Here is a 21,420-nt window from a genome sequence, read left to right on the forward strand (position 1 = left end):
GTCAGCAGTTAGACCGCCTGTTGGGGTGCGGTCGACGTTCATCAAAATGGGGCCCTATATTTTTTTAAATAGACGTTTAGAGAATAATACCTTATACATGTGTTTAGTACACAAATACAACAAATACATAAACAGTTTGCTTTTGAAAATGTAGTAAACATAAATATCTATTGTAATTAAACACAAACACTGGATACTTAGAGATAGACATCTAATCGTTGAGCCAAGATGACACATGCAACTTACCCTTTGGCCCAGTTGGCTACTGAGGACTAACAATGGCCTGCTTTATTCATTGGATAGTTCTTGGACATTCAAAGTTCCATAACAAATGCCTTCAGATGTAATACAAATATCACTCAGACACACACACACACACACTCACACTCACTTTCTTAAATTTGGATGTATATCCTTTATCTGTGTATTCTTTAGATCCTTTGTGTATTTCCTTGGGAACGACAGAGGTGTTTGTTGACCAAATTTAATTGCTGCTAAATGATCAAAAAACTCTCAAAAGAAGTACTCATGAGATGATAAAGTGGAAAATGGTGATGCAGAGATAAATCAGCCAGACAGCTTCGTAATGTTTTTTATTGTGACAGAGGTAGACATAAAGAAACAAAAAATACATAGAAACATTCAAAGAACAGAGGAATTTACATTTTGCAAATTTCAGTTTCTTTGCTTGTTGAGGGCAGCATGATCACTCTTCACTCTCTGTTTTCTAGGGGAAAATAAATTAAGTTTATTTAAAGAGTTATGTGAAAGTCACATAGAAAGAGTATTACAATCTGCAGGATATGTGATTATATTACATCAAGCAGGAATACATTTTGATGCTTCAAACAATATGGTGGTACAGATTTATCTTCATTTTAATTAATAAAACCCACTTTATTCAGTTTGATGCTCTTTCATGATTCAAATGTTTTTATCAGAAATGATCAAAGATAGATATCATCATGTTCTCAGTCGCTAATGCACCTACATCCTCACATGTATAGCAAGGAACACCGACACTTTGGGCACATGGGTTCCTATATATTAATTAAGGTTTGCTTTTTTTTTTGCTATATTCGGATTTGACTGTTGATGGTATAACCCTTTCCCATACCTTTATGGAATAATCAGGATTTTACTACTCCTTGTATAACCCTTTTATGAACCTCCACCCCTTTGTTACTGAAGGCTTTCGGTGTTACATTTGATGTCAGGAAAAGTGTTGCTAATTCTGGAGCATTGCAGTTAGGATTTGATCAAGCTTAGTCTTGGCAACATTTAAGTTTAGGTAAAACTGATAGAATAACCCTTGCAATGAAGACAGAATTGAGATCAGAACAACATGCCTTATGCTTCATATATATTACCTTGCTCCCAGCATCACGACTCTTTGTCCTGAGTTTATTGACTTGGGATTCTGCAATGTCAGCCCTTTCCTCAGCTTCTTCAAGCTCGTGCTGCACCTTTCGGAATCTGCTTAGATGAGCATTGGCTTGTTCCTCCTAATTGAAAAAAAATCAACAATTTACTTGCATATAGTATGGAATATTTCATAGAAATTAGAAAGTTAAATTTTTAATGGATCCACACAACAGCCACATGTTTAAATGTGTTACAATGGAGATAAGGGACATTGGCACATGCCTAATCCTTCACACTTCTGCGTTTGGTTTGGGGGAAGAAAGAACTTTTGTACATATGCTATGGTTTCAACATTCGATTAGGACTCAAATCAAATCAAAATTAACTTTATTCGGTTTTCATCGTATGCAAAACCATAAAAGTACAATTATAACATTTTTCTTTTTACATCTCAAGATTATAAAAGTTCCATTAATTTAAAAACCATTATATAATAAAATTGAATTAAAAAGTATTAAAATCTCATGATATACAGAAAAGACTAGTTTTAAAAAGGACATTGTTTTACGGTTACATGGAGATACTGTAAATCCAAGGCAAAAGAGTAATGACCTATTCTAAATTTGGTCTATGCCGAACAATAAACTTTAAAAATTTGATTATGATCTTCATTAACCATTACTCCTCTAAGAACTGTAAAGGGAGCAGTGCGGGACGGCATTTTCTAATTCCCATGAATTTTAATACCGGGATAAGCCAGGTCTTTCTAGGTTCACTATAGAACTTACAGAATAAAATTGTGTGGATAGTGGCCTGGGTGGAGAGATCATCACATGGACATGGTGGTAAAACTGTTGCCCAATTGTTTCTTTTTGGGTAGGTAACCAATCGGTGGAAAGAATTTTACCTATACCGAATCAACAGAAATCTCTCATAACTAGTGGTAAAGTTAAGTAGGGTTGGATAGAAAAAGTGGTTTGTATAGCCAGAATGTGTCTAGTAGATAGTTTGCTGGCCACTTTGGTCAGTCGCAGTTCGTCTAAGTGCATTAGGCACTGCGCTCGAAATGCTTTTCTGGATATTTCTAGGATTGAAGTGGGTGAATGGAAATATTTTCCCAAGCCTAGGTTGTACAAAAAGCTTTTGATCTAACGTAACCACCCGATCTTGTGAGCATTTTCCAAGGAAATACAATCCAGAATAAACCCTTGGGAAAAAGTGGTTTTGTCTGATGTCCATATACCGTGCCACAGAAGGAGCGGTTGTATTTTAACAATATCAGCCAGATAAGAGAGACCCAGTTCCACGTGGCACGAAAAGGTCGCAGTACCCCGAGGAACTGCAAGGAGATACCTCAGGAAACTGTTTTCGACCATTTGTAGGACATTTATATTTTCATAGCCCCACACACCTGTCCCGTATGTCACTACAGTTAAACATTTGGCCTTGTAAATCTCTATGAGTTCGACGGGGGGCCTTCTTCCCAAATTTCGTGAAAAGTTTACCAGAGCAGTGGTGGCTCTCATAAAGAGGAGTTTCATGACTCTATAGCCGGTTTCCAAGTAATTTCTGATCAATGGTAATCCCTAGGTATGGGTATTTTTCAGTACTGTCAAGTTTTTCATTTTCCAGAAAGATATCCTTTGTTCTTTTTTTACTGGATCCCGAGGACATAACAAAGTTTTTTTTAATGTTAATGCTTAGGTCCAGGTTGGCCATAAAAGAACTGTATCGAGGGCCCGCTGTAATTCAACTGCGGTAAAAGAGGAAGGATGTTACACTGCCTCACCTATTTAGGGTGGACGGTGTCATATCTTTTCTTCCTGTCTGTCACCCCAGGAAAAAGCCTGACGGTGATGGGACAGGAAAAGGCTACAATAACCCTCTCACTCTGAGAGAAAACACCCAGGGTGTGGGGTCATTAATGTTTTGATTTTTAAAAAGAAACTCTCACTTTGGGAGTACGTTTTTGAAAACTAAAAAAGATTTGGTGGACAACTCTCAAGGTCAATGGTGGCCCCCTGCCAAATTTTACTACATGGAAAGGAACCGCTTTGATGGCAGTTCTCTACATGTACAGAGATGACCGATGGACCTGCTTTGGCACGCAGAGTACCATCAAGATGGAGAAGGTAATGTCCTCTTCTAACCCAATGGCCAATACTCTGTCTGCCATAAGGCCCTTATTCCAAGTGGCTCGTGTTAAGTGTGATATTTATCGTACCCGCTAAATACCAACACTACAGGGCGTATTTTTTATCAGGTGCAATGAGTAGCACGAGTTACTAGCTTCCCCCTGAAATAGAGCATCACGTGCAGATTTTTTTGGTTACCTCAGTAATCTCTGCAGGTTCCAGATTAACAAGGGGGCTTTTGCCCTTTCAAATTCTGTAAGGTTTAGCCTGCCAAAATTGAACAGAGCATGCATATTTTATCACACCCCTTATAAGAAATGTACAGCTCATAATCCCAGTATGTGCGGTGACAGGAGCTACCAAACATGTCGTAAATTTCCTGTCAGCTCATAATGAGAGCCTTAATTGAGTTAAGTGTATGCAATTTAGTTACCAAGATTATCGCTTAATTTTCTGCTGTTAAATTCTGTGTCTCAGCTTTATTTGATTCACTTATGAATTCATAAACATGATCCTGGGTGACGATTTGTGATTCAAACAGTTTAGACAGATGGCAACAGCTCCAATTTCAATGAGGAAAACCTAGAGATGTACCAGCTGTAAGCATAGACGTCGTTTAGAGGTCACCAGGGGTCACAGCTGCGACCCCTGGCTTGCCCTCTGCTACCCCTAGGGCTGCCTTTGCACCCCGGGGATCAGAGGAGGCAAATTCAGTGCCAGGAACCCTTGGCCAGCTGGGGCTCCACTCTCTTTATTTTCTGTCAATTATTTATTAGTCTAATGGTGAATTAAATAAATATGAATTATTGACTAATAGTGTATTAAAAATGGGGAACAATAAGCTGGAATATCCTCTTCCATGGCAGCTGAGGTAAGTAAAAAATGCTTTTAAATGTATTTTGTGTGCGTGCTTGAGGGTAAGATGTGTTTATATGTGAGAGAGTGTATATGTGTGAGTTTGTGTGCATGTGTGTGTGACTGAAAGTGGAGGTGAAAGAGCGTGGGATGCCACTTCCGCTAACCCTGGCATTTCGGTGGGTTGACGTCCTTGACTGTAAAGTGATTTTTAGCCACAAGTCTGCCATAATCATATCTAAAACGTTGGCATTCTCTCAGGCTACCAACAAAGCATCCAAGAGTTCACCAGTGTGTCCGTTAGTGGCCCTTCCAACTTCTGGTTTGTCATATCATTCAAGAGACTGCACCAATATCCAGGGAGCAGTGGGGGAAATCTTTCAATTCTAACATGTTGTCATTGGAAACCGGTGACACTTGTATCTCTTGTTCATGGCTTGTCAGGTGCATTAGATTGTCAGCATAGTGAGTGATGTGTAGAATAATAAAAGCCGAGTACATTTCTGGCTATGGCACCATTCTCCAAAGAATTGTAATGTATGATTGGAAAATATCTGTATAAAAGAGTAAGAGACAAATACTGTTAAACTTACCGTTTCCTCAGCCTGTCTCTTGTAGGCTTTAACCTTTAACTGCAGCTTGTCTGCCAGGTCCTGCAGTCTCAGGACATTCTTCTTATCTTCCTCAGACTATAATCACAAAATGTGTTGGATTTATTAGTAGGATCCATTCTTATCATCGTCTGCTTTGGTAAAATGGAAAATGCTTTATATTTGTAAGTCATTTTATTTTTCAGAATAAAATACTTCTAAAAAATATTGATTCTGTTATGATAAAAGAGAAATACATTCTTCGGAGTTCTATTTATTCATGAATAAGGTTAAACTCCATCGTGATTAATTATACATACCTGGTATGTCAGTTCCTTTACCCTCCTCTCGTACTTGCGGACACCTTTGATGGCTTCCACTCCACGTTTCTGTTCAGCTTCCAGCTCGTTCTCCAGTTCATGGACCTGATAAGGGATTTAATATGATTATAGTCTTCTGTCACTGATCTCCACATTCAATTTGTAATCTCTGCTGTGCAACTCACTCTGCTCTCCAGTTTCTGGAGCTGCTTCTTTCCACCCTTCATCGCGAGCTGCTCGGCCTCATCCAGGCGATGCTGCAGGTCCTTCACGGTCTGCTCCAGGTTCTTCTTCATCCTCTCAAGATGGGAGCTTGTGTCCTGCTCCTTCTTGAGCTCCTCTGCCATCAAAGCAGCCTACATAGAAGCATAAGGTTGTGCTTAGTATTGAAGTGAACATGTTTTTCTTTCAAGCACGTTTTTGTTTTTTAGTTAAAACACTTTTTAGTCCATTAACACCCAAACTAATGTGGCAGGATTATGTATTTATCAAATTACTGAAGATAAAACCAGGTCTTGAGAGCTTTCCTGATTGAATTGTAGGTGTGTTCTTTCACTCCAAAAGATCTTGGTATAGATTTTCTCAATGGTGTCACAAGAGGCAGTCAGCTGCACCACTACTACAAATCTCCATAATTACTTGCCTACTTGAGCCATTCATCTACTACCTACACCACCATTACTTTCATATTCCTGCCTGGATCCAAACACACCTATAATGGGTCCATGATATTACAGGAATCTGCTTCAAGCTGTTGCTCAGCTGTAGCAGAATGCTAAGAAGACAAAAAGAAATGGCAGGCGGAAAGCTGGACTGAATTTAGAAAGTTGGATAAAGAAAGGCCTTTTTCAGCAATAGTATTAATCCTATAAGTTTCCTTTCCTGATGATCTCGCTTGTAAACTAGAAAACAGCAGATTTATAAAAAATAACTTTTGGTAGATGTTAAAGTCTGAAAAAGGGGAATGATAAGAAATGGTCTCTGAGATTCTGGATATCAGACGAATGAGGGACACCCTCTACTTCATTATTGCTGTGGAGCTTTGTACACTGAAGCAAAACAAGTTGGGTGACTCGACACACAAGACATCAGAAAAAGTGGCATTACTCCTACATTAGGCAGGATACGAAAATTTCCAATATACTTTTTGGGCCATAAGTATACAACATTTGTTAAAATAGGTTTTTAAACATTGGTTAACATATTTGTAAGTGTGAAATTGCACATGAAAGTTGGTTCAGATGGTTGAGCATAGACTAACCTCCAGGGTTTTCATGTGACAAAGCTCCCTATTGACCCTAGTCGGATAGAACATCAATCAATATAAATGCTTTTGTGAAATGTACAGACTGCCAATAGGAGGGGACGATCTCATCTTTCTTTCTGGAATCAGTGGTCTGGGTAGTTTTTTGTTGTTGCAGAATATCAGTAAAGAGTGAAACCGGATGACAGAGTGAATGTCCTGTATTTTCCTGAACACAAGGAAAGGCCTGAAAACAATCTATTGTGTCACTCAAAAAAGGCAATAGTATTGGAAGTGATATTTGGTTCCATCAGTAATATAAATATCTCATAATAAAGTGATGTTAACTGCAAGCGACATTCACCCGCATTACCTGCAAACATGAGTTAGTGACCAGAAAATATTGAATATTAATGATCTATAACTTCAAACACTCAAGAGAAATTACTCACAAACCACCACTTTGTTACAAGCTGTGGCCTTATATAATGGTGTTAAGATTGGGGAAGGTGGTCTTTCAGAATGGACATATAGGGCTTGATATGTAATTTAGAAGGCTGACATTCCATCCACTATTAAGGCAACGTTTCTACATCCCTCAAGGAAATGGAGAAAAACCTATCACATTTAGTTCTTTACCAGATTGAAAGAGAATTTTCAAGTGGCTATATCCTCCAGGGAACGACGCAGTTTACGTGCAATCTCTATTGGAATATGTGCCATCTCCTTTGTCATTTAGACCCTCAGTGTGGTGCATCTGTTGTCAGTACCCACTTACAATTTTTGATAACAGTCTTTGAGGAGAGGCGAGGGATTATAGCATGGCAGGTTCTACCTCTCTCAATATTGGTCCTTCACAGAGACAAGTTCCACAAATATTTTGGTGGAGCACCAAGTTTAGTTCAAAAGGTTTACCCAAAACCATTTCTGGCAGTGGTTTTGCTGCATATTAGCAGAGAAGATGGCAGAGCCGAGGAAATTCTACTAATGAGGCCTCTACCATGCGCCTAATATTAAATAGAGTAGACTTGTTACAGGAGAATCAGACCTTTAATCTGACATTTTCACCCATATTCCCTCCTACCAATTGTTTCCCAATGAAGTCCATAGTCTGGTGTGCTTTCAAGTTTATCATTCCAACTAAAATCAAGTATAAGGGTTTTGATTCCCTTTGGTGAGTGACGAATCATGCCAGCTACATTGGGTTGTGAAATATAATAAAGATGCTGTGGTAATAAAGCTTGATTGTACTGTCACAATAATGCTAGTATTTGTGTTGTAACTCACCAAAATATAGACATCTATGCCCTGATTAGGAGTGGATCGGTGTATTCCGACCCGTACATAAACCCATGTTTAGGCAGGGGTTGGAATCGAGAGTTGGTATTTACTAAACACATCAAATAATTATTAAATACATTTAATACCTCAACCTTCATTAATTTTCAGCAGGTCAAGCCTGCTGTAATTTAATTGGGAAAAACATGTGGAATTCGCTGTATCATGCACATTATGGTGTGTTAAACACCAGAATCCACATTATTCCCCACCAACTCGTAATAGGTGGTATTTATTAAAATCAATAAATAATATGCCCTGCGGTATCGTTATTTATCATATACGATAAATGCTACCTACGCTCGTAATCAGAACTCTATTGTTATTAGGATCTTTGAAACCACTAATAAAACATACTCAAAGCTTTATTTATCAAGAACGTTAAGAAGAAACCTACATCAGTTATGGCCTTCTTGGCTTTTTCCTCAGCATTCCTGGCTTCCTGGATGGCTTCCTCTACTTCACTTTGAAGCTGAGAGCTGTCACTCTCAAGCTTTTTCTTGCTGTTGATGAGACTTGTGTTCTAAAAATAAATTCCGCAATTAATTTACTGTTACTGTTACACGCAACACCTTATGTTGCTATATCATGTAGCTAATGTAAAAAATAGGTTGTACCTGAGAATGGAGGAGCTGCAAACGTTCACTTGCATCAAGAAGTTCTTGTTCAGCGACTTTGCGAGATCGTTCTGTCTGTTCCAAAGCAGCCCTCATCTCTTCAATTTCCGCCTGCTGCAGGTTGTTTCTGCGTTCAATGACAGCCACCTGTTCCTTTAGGTCCTCTTGTCCTCTAACAGCATCATCAAGATGAAGTTGGGCATCCTACCAGAAAATAAACACACTTCAAATAAATGACACGTATTCTTGAGTGAAAGATTGATATGGAAAATAATATTTGGAAGTATAAGGAACTCAAAGCAAAGATAGCAATGAATATATTGGCAATATGAAGTGAGTAACTGCGTGGTACTAGAACGGATTTTACACTGAAACACATCCAAAATGTAACTTCAGTAGTGTGGGAAATACTGGATTCATCTCTGTGGCATGAAAGATCTCATTATTATTATTATTATTAAATGAGATTTGTAAAGCGCACTGACACCATGGGTTTCCTGGCGCTATAGGACAGAAGTGATACACAGGCTGGAGGTTATGCAGTGTTACCAGGGTGGGGGGAAGAGGAAAGTTTTGAGCAGTTTCCTAAAGTGGAGAAGGGAGCTGCTTGATTTGATGGTAAGAGGGAGGGAATTCCAAAGCTTCGGGGCCAAAAGGGCAAACCTTCGACCACCGAATTTGTTGGTCTTGGTTTTGGGTATGACCAGCGACTGAAGATGGGCAGAGCGTAGATTGCGATTTGGGCGATAGGGGGTGATAAGAGAGGTAAGGAAGGAGGGGCTGGTGCAGTGGAGAGCCTTGAACGTGAGGCAGCCCAACTTGAAGGCCACCCTCTGGTCAATAGGCAACTAGTGCAATTTGTGCATCATGGGTTTGGCCGATTGCCATCTTGGGGATTTAAAGATGATGCGGGCTGCCTGGTTTTGGATTACCTGAAGGCGGTGGAGAAGTGTTTTTGGAAGTCCGTGATAGATACCGTTGGAAAATTCCAAGCGGGAGAGCACCAGAGATATGACTACTTGGATCAGCGCGGGTGGGGGAAGCAGGTGGCTAACCTTCCGAATCTTTCAGAGTTGGAAGGAGCAGGATGAGATCACGGAGCCGACATGGGGTCGAAGGGAAAGTTCGGCGTCGATGGTCACGCCGAGGCTCTTTACAGAGATCGAGGGGGTCGGAGGAAGACCCAGTTCAGTGGGCCAGGACTGGGTTCCCCAAAAAGAGGGTCTGGAGCCCGGGAGAAGAAGCTCGGTTTTTCCGGGGTTCAACTTCAATTGGTTGAAATTCATCCAGTCTTGGATGTGAAGCATAACGGCGTGGAAGTTGTCTATCGCGTTAGGGGAGTTAAGTGGGAAGATGATCTGCAGATCATCGGCGTAGTTATAAACTGTGATGTCCCAGTTGCGGAGTGAGTGGAGTAAAGGCCGGAGGTAAAGATTGAACAGGAGGGGTGACAAGGAGGAGCCCTGGGGAACTCCACAAGTGGGGGTCTTGGGTGCTGTGCAGGGGCCCAGCCGGACGGCTTGAGTTCTACCAGACAGGAAAGATCGAATCCAACTGAGGGCGGGGTCCTGGATGCTGGCCTGCTCGACACGGTGAAGCAAGATGTTATGGTCGACCGTGTCGAACGCGGCCGACAGGTCCAGGAGAACAAGGGCCTCATAACCTATAGAACGATCTACATAAAATGTAGATAATTTTCCAATTACTCCAGTTCTGACATCACTGACCACAACTAGTAAAATAAATGGCATATCATTTTCGAATTAATTTATAACAGTTAAGTTTTAACTTCACAATACCTTTTGCTAGACCATCACCCAGAAACGTCTACTGAAAGCCTTCTTTTTAATACTCCTTACTGAAAAAAGTATGTCTTTAAGTCCACACCCATTAGCAGATACCAAAACATGTATGATCCTTAGTTGATTAAAGTGTATTGTTGGAAGTCAGTGCAGAAGAGAATAAATTTATCAACCAGTGACTATAAATGTTAATTAAAAAAGCTAGCCTTCTTTGTAAGAAGCATGCGTGAAACCATCAAGTTCTTTAAACATTTGTCACAAATTGGGGGCTGTGTGTTTGTTAATATAATTTCTACAGAATGGATTTCAATATTCCTTCTATCTGCCTAGTTGCAAAATATTCTTGTATCAATGATAGCAATACATTTTGAATGAGTGAATGAATTTATGAAGTGTCTTGTTGCTTGTCCGAGGTTCACTCTTTCTTATAAGAAATATAATATACTTTAAAATACCTACAAAGAATGTTGCAAGACATCTTGGACTTCAATTTAATTTGCCCAGAGGTCGTGCAACTTTATATAGTGAAATAACTTTTGACTGAGTAGCAATATCTTATTATTATAGTCTGGGAGTATTATTATCCCGTGCATGTTACAAATGTACACTTCCAAGTGATGCAGTAGCAAGTTCTTGCGTAACGAACATTCTCGGGCTGTATTCATGCCTCTGCCTGCATGGTATGTATTCCTTATCTTTGATGTACAATTCATGGCTGACTGCAGCAAACATGCGCACAGAGTTCACATTAAATAGTAAATTAAATAACAGCAGGAGTAAAACGATAGTAGAAACATATGGCCCGGCTCACACAACCATTTTTTATCAGCATGTTTAACTTAACAGAAAGTAGGGAGTAAGTGACATATGTAAGGAGTAAACCACATCTATTCACAAAAATACTTGGCAAGTCGAGCTCCCCCTTTAATAAAATATAATGTGATTAATATTGAAAACCAATCTGTAGTTGAAAGCCTGATTAGTAATATATGTATTTTGCTGAAAATGTGTATAGTACAATAATGAAGAGCTAAAGATGCAGAAATACAATGTGAGATAGTTCACCTTGAGTTGCCCCTGTACATTCCTGAGCTGCTTCTGCGATTCAGCGGCTTGGCGGTTGGCATGGCTGAGCTGAATCTCTATTTCATTCAGATCTCCTTCCATTTTCTTCTTCAGCCTCAGAGCATCATTCCTGCTTCTGATCTCAGAGTCCAGTGTACCCTGCAGAGAATCTACAGCTCTCTGGTTGTTCCTCTTCAGCTGTTCAATCTCCTCATCTTTCTCTGCCACCTTCCTGTCGACCTCACCCTTGATCTGGTTCAGCTCAAGCTGAATTCGCAGGATCTTGGCCTCTTCGTGTTCCAATGATCCCTTTTAGAACATGAAAATAAAGAAAATGAGTGAAGTAAAGAACATTAAAAATGTGATATTTGTATTGAACAATAGGTCACTAGAGTTGTTTGGTTAATGCCAAAATGATAGCCTTCACTCACTTCCGCTTCTTCTAGGGCAGCCTGGAATTCACTCTTTTCTTGTTCAACTTGCTTCTTGGATTTTTCCAATTCATGGATGCACTTTCCGGTTTCCCCAATTTGTTCAGTAAGATCTGAGATCTCCTCTACAAGAGAAATATATTTAAATAGCATAGAGTGCTGATTCTTTAATGTATGCATTGTGCTTCATTGGCGAGAAAGATTTTTATGCAACCTATAAATGACAGCATTGTATGTACAATATGAGAAAACATTACTGGCTGGAAAGGTTCATGGTTTCTGTATTCATGCCTAAGAGACATAGAAACATTCATTGACATAATGGGCCTCATTAACAGCTCCTTATTTTCAGTACGACTTCATGGCAATGTCTTATCTTTATCATCATCAGAATTAGTATAATTTAAGCTGCCATTATACAGAATGGAGAATCTTACGTTGCAGGTTCTTGTTTTCACGTTTCAGGGTTTCAAGGTGATCCAGAGACTCTTCATAGGCATTCTTCATTTTAAACACCTCAGTGCTCAAGGACCGGGTATCCTTTAGCGCTGCTTCTAATTCAGCCTGACCTTCCTCATACTTCTGTTTCCAGTCTGCTAGGACCTGGTAAAATATGTTTTATAGTGTATATTACAAATCTGATTGGCAAGGGACCTTTAAGGCTTTCTCTGAAGGTTTGTGTCAGAAGTTACCTTATCAAAGTTCCTCTGTTTCTTGTCGAGAGCTGCAGCAGCACTGTTGGCTCTCTCAACATCAACCATGAAGTCCTCTACTTCAGCCTGTAGTCTCTGCTTGGTCTTTTCTAGAGAGGCGCACTTGGAGTTCACAGCCTCAACCTGCTCCTCTGCATCCTGTAGTCTCTGAGCAAGCTTCTTTCTGCAGTTTTGGAAGAAAACAAGAATACTGTAGTACATAAAAAAAACAGCCAATCACATTCTTGCACCTTCTTACTGAATTGAACATACTTGGCCTCTTCCAGTTCTTCTGTGCGCTGAATGGCATCAGTTTCATACTTGGTCCTCCATTGGGCGACTTCCCCATTGGCTTTGGACAGAGCGCGCTGGAGCTCAGCCTTGGCTTCCTGTTCCTCCTCATATTGTTCACGGAGCAGATCACAGTCATGTCGAGCAGATTGCAAGGCGTGTGCCAGGGCGTTCTTTGCCTTTAATCAGATAAAAAAGGTAAACACACATTCACACATACCCCGGTTCAGTCAACACTGTCAAAAAGCCTCCCAATTTAATCTAGTGGTTTCAAGAAGGTAACATAAATGCTCTGAGGATGGTTCTTGCCTGCAAATCTGCCTTTGCAAACCACAGGGTTTGCACACACAAACCCCAGATCTATCCTGCAAAGCCAGACTGGGGAAGCAATGTGTCCAGATGTAATTTCTTCTTAGTAGGTATATTATGCCGGTTCCATTTAGAAATCAAGTCATCTTGAGGTTCTTTAAGTTATCATCAACACAAGTGCTACCCTTTATTTTGTGATAAGGAGTCTGGATAAGTAAGATAGTAAGCAAAGATATGTTCCCTAGACATCATTTTTTAATGGTTGTCAGGGGCATTTGTCCCATTAGTACAGCACAAGCTGTAGTTTACGCTCCACTAGAGGAGGACCTCTCGCATGATTTAAAGATCCCTTTCGGAGAGGCACTGATCTCTGTTATTCAGTGAAGCCACTAGAGTTGCAGCTCTACTGAAGCCACTAAACTTTGCCAAAACAAAGTGCGTTGGGGTCATTATTTGATTTAACGGCCCTGTCATGCACGGCTGTCGTAGACAGGGAAGTCTAAAGATAATTGCCCCACCCTAAATTGGGCAGGGTAACTGTCACTATGACCTGGCGGTCCGGGTTTAGATGTGCTGCCAAGTCAGAGGTTCATGCTAATCGAAACTGCTGGGGCTCTGCCGGTGTAAGCCTGGAGCTTCTCAAACCTCTAAATGAGGTGGGGAAACTACATGTTTTGCAGTGCAGGAGATCTGCTGATTTACGCCGGGCCTCCTACACTTGTGATTGTGCAGAATATCTAATAGTAATCCACAGTGGGGTGTTTCAAGAAAATTCCTAGGGAACCCTTGTTTGTGTAGCAATGGTCCCTATCCTGTTTCCATGTACCAGGATATCAGAAAGCTTACCCACACTGAACTGCAAATGAGCCTCAATACCACGCTTAGCTCTGTTGTGATCCTGGACTTAAGCATCGATTCTGTTGTACACATGTGATCTGTAATCTATGGCATCCTCTAAGACTTACTGGGTAACATTGTGACAAGACAACAGACCCAAACGCAAACCTACTCCACAAGTAGTAGTTGTCTATCCCTAGCGTTCAATTTGGGCTGCCCTTCTGGCACATCTGAAGTAAAGGGATTTCACTATTCGAACATTAAATATTCTTCATGGATTGTTATTGTGAAAATGACCAATTACAATTGTGTGCTGCATATGTTTCCAGCTGTTTTGAATAACAGTCATCCTGGAAGCTTGGAAATTGATGAACCAACTCTAATCTGGAACTCAGGTTTGAGGATGAAGGGAGAGTGATGCACCGTTTTTAAACATTAGCATCTTGTACGTATATCCTATCTCAGACCTATAGACAGCAGTTCAAGATCAAATATTTACTTTTACACTTCTGGAATGCTCCAAAGGGTGTAGGTTTAAGATGAATCTAAGAGTGTCTGCTGCTCTCTGTTTTTAGGTTTCCTATTAAGCACTCTGCCAGAAGGGAAGATTTGTAAGGATGTATTGTGCTGTTTTTGACAGTTATGCCCAATTGTGCCTAAGTGAATGTGTTTGTGATATGTAAGATGTTAACTATAGCAGGAATATTTCCATGGAACACAGTTAATAATAAAGTCAGAAAGAAAGATACCTTTGTCTCTTCTTCCAGCTGCCTCTTCAGTTCTTCTGTCTGCTGAGTAAAGGCTTGCTTGCCTCTTGTGAGCTGAGAGACCAAAGATTCTTTTTCTTCCACTTGGCGAGAGAGTTCACCTTTTATCAAAAAGAGCTAACCATGTAAGTATTTGAATATTTGACTGATTTGTGTGCAATTCTTTATCTTTTTTAATCACTTCAGAGTATAAACTGTAAATTAATGTATATCCTTAGAAATAAAATGGCCTCTGGAATGCTGTGTTTAATATGTTTGAGAGACCTTTAGATAGGAACTCTGTGGTGTGACAGAAAATAAACTTTTGCCAAATTAGCTTCAGTACTGTTACACATACCTGAATTTCACCCCTTAGCCCATTACATTCTCTCATTCTTGAAATAGAACAATAATAGCTTGTAGGTCAGACTACTATAATCGAAAATATTGTCTGGTTTATAAAAAACATTTTTAAAAGTATTGCTCTGTTGAGTGTTGAGTTACTATTATTACCTCCAGTGTGGTGCTATTTTTGCAGATAATATGTAGAATGCACTATTTTTCTAAGACAATAGTTATGCCTTGATATTCTGGTACCATATCCATTAATATGAATGAAATACTCATGTGTAAACCTGTAGTAGGTGCATGCTACCGATGTGTTGATTAATTAATTAAGGTATTTACACTGTGCATTCTGCGGACCAAATCAACTCCTGGCATTGTGAGGTACTTGGGGGGTTTCAACCTTGCATGCCTTGTGCATAGAATATTAATAACCTATTGGGACCCTTCAGGGTTTTAGATTAATTTCAGTATTAATTCCAAAACTGCACCTATAGAGTGTACATGCACTAGTGGCCATTTTCTGATGGGGCTAATGTTGATTGATAGTAGAGTGTCACATTTTGGTTTATATATGGAACCTGTTACAAAAGTCAGGCAGATGTCCCTTGTTGAATGCTAGCAAGACAATGCTTTACTTGACTGTGATCCAGTGGCTAGTCTTTAGTGTCACGTGTGGTTACAGACAGGGTTTTTACTCTAAACAGAGTGACTCTGCACAGCTCTGAATTGTTCTTAGTAAGTACAATCATGGTGTAAATATGAACATGTGTGTGCTGTACTTGAACAAACTGGAATCTCCTACGCAAGGTATAACTAAAAATTCCTACCGTTTTCTGTCTGAAAGCGTGCCTTCTGTGTACTGAGGTCATTAATAAGACGCTGATGCTCATCATTTTTCGCCTTAATCTCGCTGAGCTGATCCTCAAGTACACGGCTCACCTTCTCCAGGTTTGCCTTTAGAATAGGAGAAATTGAATTAGAAGTCTTTAGAGAACAGTATTTACTGATTAGAAGATTGCTTGTCATTGGCATACCTTGGATTTGGATACATTCTCCATGTTGCTGGCAAGGTCATCTATTTCCATTTTGTATTCACTCTTTTCTTTCTCCAGCTTTTGCTTGACACGCTGCAGATTGTCGATCTGTTCTCCAAGTTCTGCAACACTGTCTGCATGCTTCTTACGAAGGGCAGCAGCAGTAGCTTCATGCTGTAGAGTGGACTCTTCCAGGTCTCGCCTCAGTTTCTGGAACTCTGCTTCACGTTTCTTGTTCATTTCAATCTGGGCGGAAGTGGCTCCACCAGCTTCTTCCAGTCGTTCACTGATTTCTTCAAGTTCCCTGGAGAGATCAGCCCTTTGTTTCTCAACCTTTGCTCGAGCTGCACGCTCAGCTTCAATTTCCTCCTCCAGCTCTTCAATGCGCGCCTGATGAATGAAATATCACATTCTGAGAATGACATTCTAATGATAACATTTCGCACTTCTGCTATACTAACTTCACTAACTAAGCTGATAATTGATACATTAAAGTTAGTACCTGGAGTTCTTTGATTTTTTTCTGCAGCTGGGCTGCCAGAGATTGTTCATCTTCAATCTTGCTCTGAACTTGGCTTAATTCAAAGTCTTTCCTGAATTTCACAAAAAAATGCATGTTAGTAAATGTAAGGTTCTTGTCTGCATGTAATGCTGACCTGCTTCAGAGTTGCTAGTTTAGCCATTTAAAAACTTTAATACGAATCACACAATAAAAAGTTACAATAGACAAATTCATACTTAAATCAAATGCGCCTGATTTTCTTTACAAATAACAAATTCTATTAAAAAATAATTTTATGCAAGAAAAGTGTTGTAGACAGAGAAGAGGAAAAACAGAAATCGTTGTCAATATCAACCTTCACAATGTTACTACCCTTTGACAGTGATGTCTATCTTTGAATTAAGCATTTTGCAGTAGAGGAATTTACCACAAATGTTATTAGAAAGCTATGGAAATTATGTAGTTCATGCTTGTTCTAATCCCCAGTCTTGTAAATTTCCTGCATTTGAATTGAAACATTGCAACTATATAGCTTTATATCCCCCTTACATGTACTTACTTCTTCAGTTTTTCATCGCTTTGCTGTTTATCATTCTCAAGATCCATCACAGTTTCCTGGGACAGCTTCAGGTCACCTTCAAGCTTTCTCTTGGCCCTCTCAAGGTCCATGCGAAGTTTCTTCTCTTGTTCCAAAGATCCTTCAAGCTGAGTATTTAAATTAATATCTTAAATGCCATGATGATGAATAGGGTTCAGTTTTTTATGCACATTAATACGGTGATTTTTGACAAAGTGATGGCATACTGCTATATTGACCAAAAGTACATTGTGTACTATTTTGGCAGACGTGCTTTTGAAAAATGTAGTTGTTTTCATCTTCATCGGTGCTTACAAAAAGAGTTTGCTTAATCCAATGTTTTGCGCTCCAGTTTTTAACATCTGCTTATTAATATCTGTGGTATCAGGCTTATCTGGAATGCAGTAATCCCAGGTACACCGATTGAGCAGGCGTAATATTGTGTGAATGTGATAAGTTTATCTCTTTTATGTGATGTCAGGATCCATAATGACACGAACTATGTCAGAAATAGACTATTATTGGTTAAAATGTTTCACCCAGGAGATTTTAAGGCATTGCTAAATTACACAAAATGAAAGAAACTATTTGTTAGATTTGTGGAAGGTGGTAGAGGTTTGTTTCTATGTGGGTGGGTGTTTGCATGTGTGTAAGTATGAACACAAATGATTTAGCTAAAATGCTGTAAAAATGTTAGTTTTTATCTCAAATATCCATTGTTGAGGTTTTCAGCATAGCGTAGGCCAAAAGTGGACTGCATCATATGTAATGGTAAATTGAAATAATGGCTTCAGGTTACCATGGTGTCAGACTTACTCTGCCTATCATGGATTCAATAATACTTTGCTCATATGGAGTAATTTCATACTGGAGCATGACATTGGGTGGTAATAAGTTACAGAGAGGTATTGTACAACTGAAAGATATTTTACCTAACTACAGAGAAAGGTGTTTTTTTTTTTTTTTTTTTTTTTTTTTTTTGAAAACCTTTATTGTACAAAGAAAGCTCACAAATACGGGCCTACAACCCACGAGGGCTGGCCACCACATGGTAGACAACGTAGTAAATGAAAAACAAATTTTCAACAGGATATGTCACCAGGAGCACAGGAGAAACAATAGGAGCTTCGAACAATCAGCAAGAACAGGACAATAAAAGGTTAATTTTCTAATGCGGGGTGGGGAAACAGAAGAATCATGGGCCGTGCAAAAAAACAACCAGGGAGGGGCCGCGGCAAGCCGCCATCTTACGGTCACAGAATGACAAAAGAGGCCATACCAACATAGCTATCAAAGAGTATAAACGTAATCAGAATATAAAGAAACGACAATGGCATCAATCAAACCGCACCTACCCGTCGCCGCCCCCACCCAAAATGAGGAGACATGATCAAAAAGGCCCACATAATAAAAGACAATACGATACGCATCCCAACAAAATAAAAGGACCCCCATAAAGGAGGAAAAAGGGGGAGAGGGAAAAAGGGAACGATACCGAATTACCCAGCGAGCTACAATCAGATACATACCGGAATACGAAAGTCACAGAAACTCCCCAGGGGGATACAGGAGGAGACGGAGTCCCGGAAAAAGTGAACACACAAGAGCCATAGAACAAAAAAGAGAGGAAATAAGGGAGGAAAAAGACCCCCCAATACGGACAGACCCCCCCCAACCCACCCCTAAAGCCCACCCTGCACCCCTGCAGAAGGCTACGGCCTACCCCCCCGCAGCGTGCCTGTCGCCCTAATTAGAACCCGAAATATAGCGGAGCAAAGTTAAGTCGGAAACAAAGACAAAAATGGGAAGGGAAGAGAAGGAAACGAGGGACAGGAAACACACACAGACATACATGGGGGAGGGCCGGGAGACAGGAGTAAACGTACCCAGCCACCCGCCTGAGTCGAGGAGCCAAGTCCCCGGGAAGCCAAAGAACATCGGGTTAGAGTCCAGGGTCACCAGTCAATCACACAGAACCATACCGGGACAGGTTGACCATCCAAACCAGTGCAAGACTACCGCACACAGATGCCAATATACATTAGCCCTGTCCTTGTTTGTCCAAAGTGGAAACGGTCCGATCCAGCGAGGACCAGGTTACGAAGAACAGGAGACAGACAGCAGGAAGATCCAACGGCAGTCCGGAAAAGGCACGTAAAGTGGAACACGGACGATCCAGGAAAGTCACGAAGTGTAGCAAACGAAGCAGGCACAAATCCAAGGATATGTCCAGAAGAGCCGACCCATCTGGGCCAGCACAGGAGACATCGCCGGGCAGCAGCGACCGAAAGGAAGCGGGAGAGTCATGAAGGCCAGGCCAAGTAAAATCCAGCTCCCGGGCCCGAGAGAACGAAGGTAGCGCAGGAGGAGGAGGCGCCATCAAGTTCCGTACAGCAGCAGACGCGGTCGGAGCCGGGGCCAATTCCGCCAGGATAATTCCAGCCGCACCCCGCGGCGGCACAATCACGTCTGGCCGTGGGGGCTCAGGAGGCCCGCCGTGAGGAACCATCTCCGAAGCTAGGATAGGCGCGGTCACACAGAACCGCCAGGAGAGCAGGGTGACCAGTAACTCCTTAAGTGTAGGGAAACATTCACAGTATCGGGCACCCGGGCCATGCGGCGGGCCCCCAGCGCTCGCCCCGGCCCGGTCAAGACACTCGGGGTCGGCCGCCATTTTGAGAGTCCGACAAGGCAGCGCGGCAGTAAATCTCAGCCGAGGCGGCAGTAAGGCAAACAAAGTCCCGCTGACCGGCAACAGAGCACCCCGGGCAGGAAGGGGGGCCACCAGAAGAAAGGGATTCGCCGGCCACCCAACGCCGCCGGTCCCGTTCTCCGAGTCCGGGCGGCAAGAACAAAATGGCCGGACCGGAGGACAAAGGGAGAGCAAGCCAGACACACGATGAGCTTCGACCACGGAAGGCAGCGCCTCCACCATAGGCCTCCTCCCCACAGGAATCGGCCAGGAAGGACCTCCGGCCCATACGAACAACGGCCCTTCGACCACCTCCTCCGCGCCCCGGAGGGCAGATCCGCAGGCTCCGTCTGGCCCGGGAGCCGGCAAGAAGATCCAGGCCAGTCCGCCTCCGACACCCAAACACAATCGGGGGCACTGCACCGGATCTACTGCAGCCAGGATAACCGGAACAAGAGGTAAGTGCCTGCAAAGCGTCGCAGCACCACCACTCAGCAAACAGGGCTTCCCGGGGCAGGATTACAGCAGGATAAATGTGAAAACCCAGGCGGGCGAACGGAGCCGAGCTAAAGCGCGGCCATCTCGGTCGCGAGCTAGGCTCCTCCCTCCATCACAACACTTCTTGGATCGAGAAAGGTGTTTTATTTTCATTATATATCAATAATAAATGTAAAGTCTGTTTAATAAATACATTATTTATGAAGCTTGTAAAGGATTACTTTTGATTCATTCTCATGCCCAAATAAATAATTGAATACTTCTCACTGAATCTGTTTGACAACACAGCAGAACCTTCTTGTGTACAGGGGTGTATGAGTCCTGCTATATACCATACTAACAGACGATTGTTTCCTATCAGTTAGTACTAAGTCAGATGCTCTTTCAACCTCGAAAGAGGTGCCACCTGTGGGAGAAATCTGTCTTTTAGGACCTTACAGCCTTTTGAACCAATTCAACCTTGTATGAGCACATGATCTTCTGTTCACCAAATTTTAAGCAATATGTACAGGTTTCACACACTATTTGATCCTCTCTGCCATCAAGGATTGACCCACTTTTCAATACAAAGCTCCTCAGCGCCTCCATTGAGTAGCTGTGGAAAGATCACAGAATAGAAGTCTCCTAGAGCCTTGTTTGCCTACATTTCATGCTGCTCCTTCATGGCCAGTGAGACTAGGAGCAGCAAGGACAGTAGCAGGAGTACCAAAGGACAACACAGAAAACCTACAGCTGCTTCTTCTGGCTGCCTATAATTGGAATCCATATGTAAGAGTTTTAAATATATTTTACTCTAACACACAATGTCATACACTGCGCTTAGCTATTTCTCCCTGAAATAATATGTGGACTGCTGCACAAATAGACTATCTCAATGTTGCTCAAGTGGTATAAACCCAGATCTGTTGACTGGGTGTGAGTGTTTGATTGGTTCAGATGCTCTGTCCATCACCACCCCCTTTTGTACCACTTTGTTCGCCATAAGTTGGCAGGGTATGCTCAGACGTGAGTCCCTTGCTCACTTTGCCACTGGATTCAAGCAAGCCGGGCTGAAGCCGGCTGTAATGCCAGAAACTGGTCCTCGGAAGCTTGTTTTCGGTCCAGGGAAGGCATGGCTTGGCAGTTTGTGCTGG

At 41.5% G+C, this 21,420-nt stretch overlaps 1 protein-coding gene across 1 annotated transcript in view; it reads right to left on the reverse strand.

The window, feature by feature from the left end:
* Positions 1–576: 576 nt before the first annotated feature.
* LOC144785846 (myosin-4-like) overlaps positions 577–21,420 on the reverse strand; it is a 47,888-nt gene continuing 27,044 nt past the window's right edge. The window contains exons 24-40 of the mRNA XM_078664691.1: positions 17,080–17,225; positions 16,521–16,611; positions 16,019–16,408; positions 15,812–15,938; positions 14,640–14,758; positions 12,727–12,923; positions 12,454–12,637; positions 12,199–12,364; positions 11,762–11,886; positions 11,331–11,639; positions 8,464–8,667; positions 8,244–8,369; positions 5,451–5,621; positions 5,266–5,370; positions 4,949–5,044; positions 1,371–1,505; positions 577–727 (exon numbers count right to left, since the gene is read on the reverse strand). Coding sequence (XP_078520817.1) covers positions 707–727; positions 1,371–1,505; positions 4,949–5,044; positions 5,266–5,370; positions 5,451–5,621; positions 8,244–8,369; positions 8,464–8,667; positions 11,331–11,639; positions 11,762–11,886; positions 12,199–12,364; positions 12,454–12,637; positions 12,727–12,923; positions 14,640–14,758; positions 15,812–15,938; positions 16,019–16,408; positions 16,521–16,611; positions 17,080–17,225 — 2,712 coding nt within the window. The 3' untranslated portion in view covers positions 577–706. The remainder of the gene's footprint in view (positions 728–1,370; positions 1,506–4,948; positions 5,045–5,265; positions 5,371–5,450; positions 5,622–8,243; positions 8,370–8,463; positions 8,668–11,330; positions 11,640–11,761; positions 11,887–12,198; positions 12,365–12,453; positions 12,638–12,726; positions 12,924–14,639; positions 14,759–15,811; positions 15,939–16,018; positions 16,409–16,520; positions 16,612–17,079; positions 17,226–21,420) is intronic.

The sequence above is a fragment of the Lissotriton helveticus genome, chromosome 10 (genome assembly GCF_964261635.1).
Source record: "Lissotriton helveticus chromosome 10, aLisHel1.1, whole genome shotgun sequence".
NCBI classification, from domain to species: domain Eukaryota; kingdom Metazoa; phylum Chordata; class Amphibia; order Caudata; family Salamandridae; genus Lissotriton; species Lissotriton helveticus.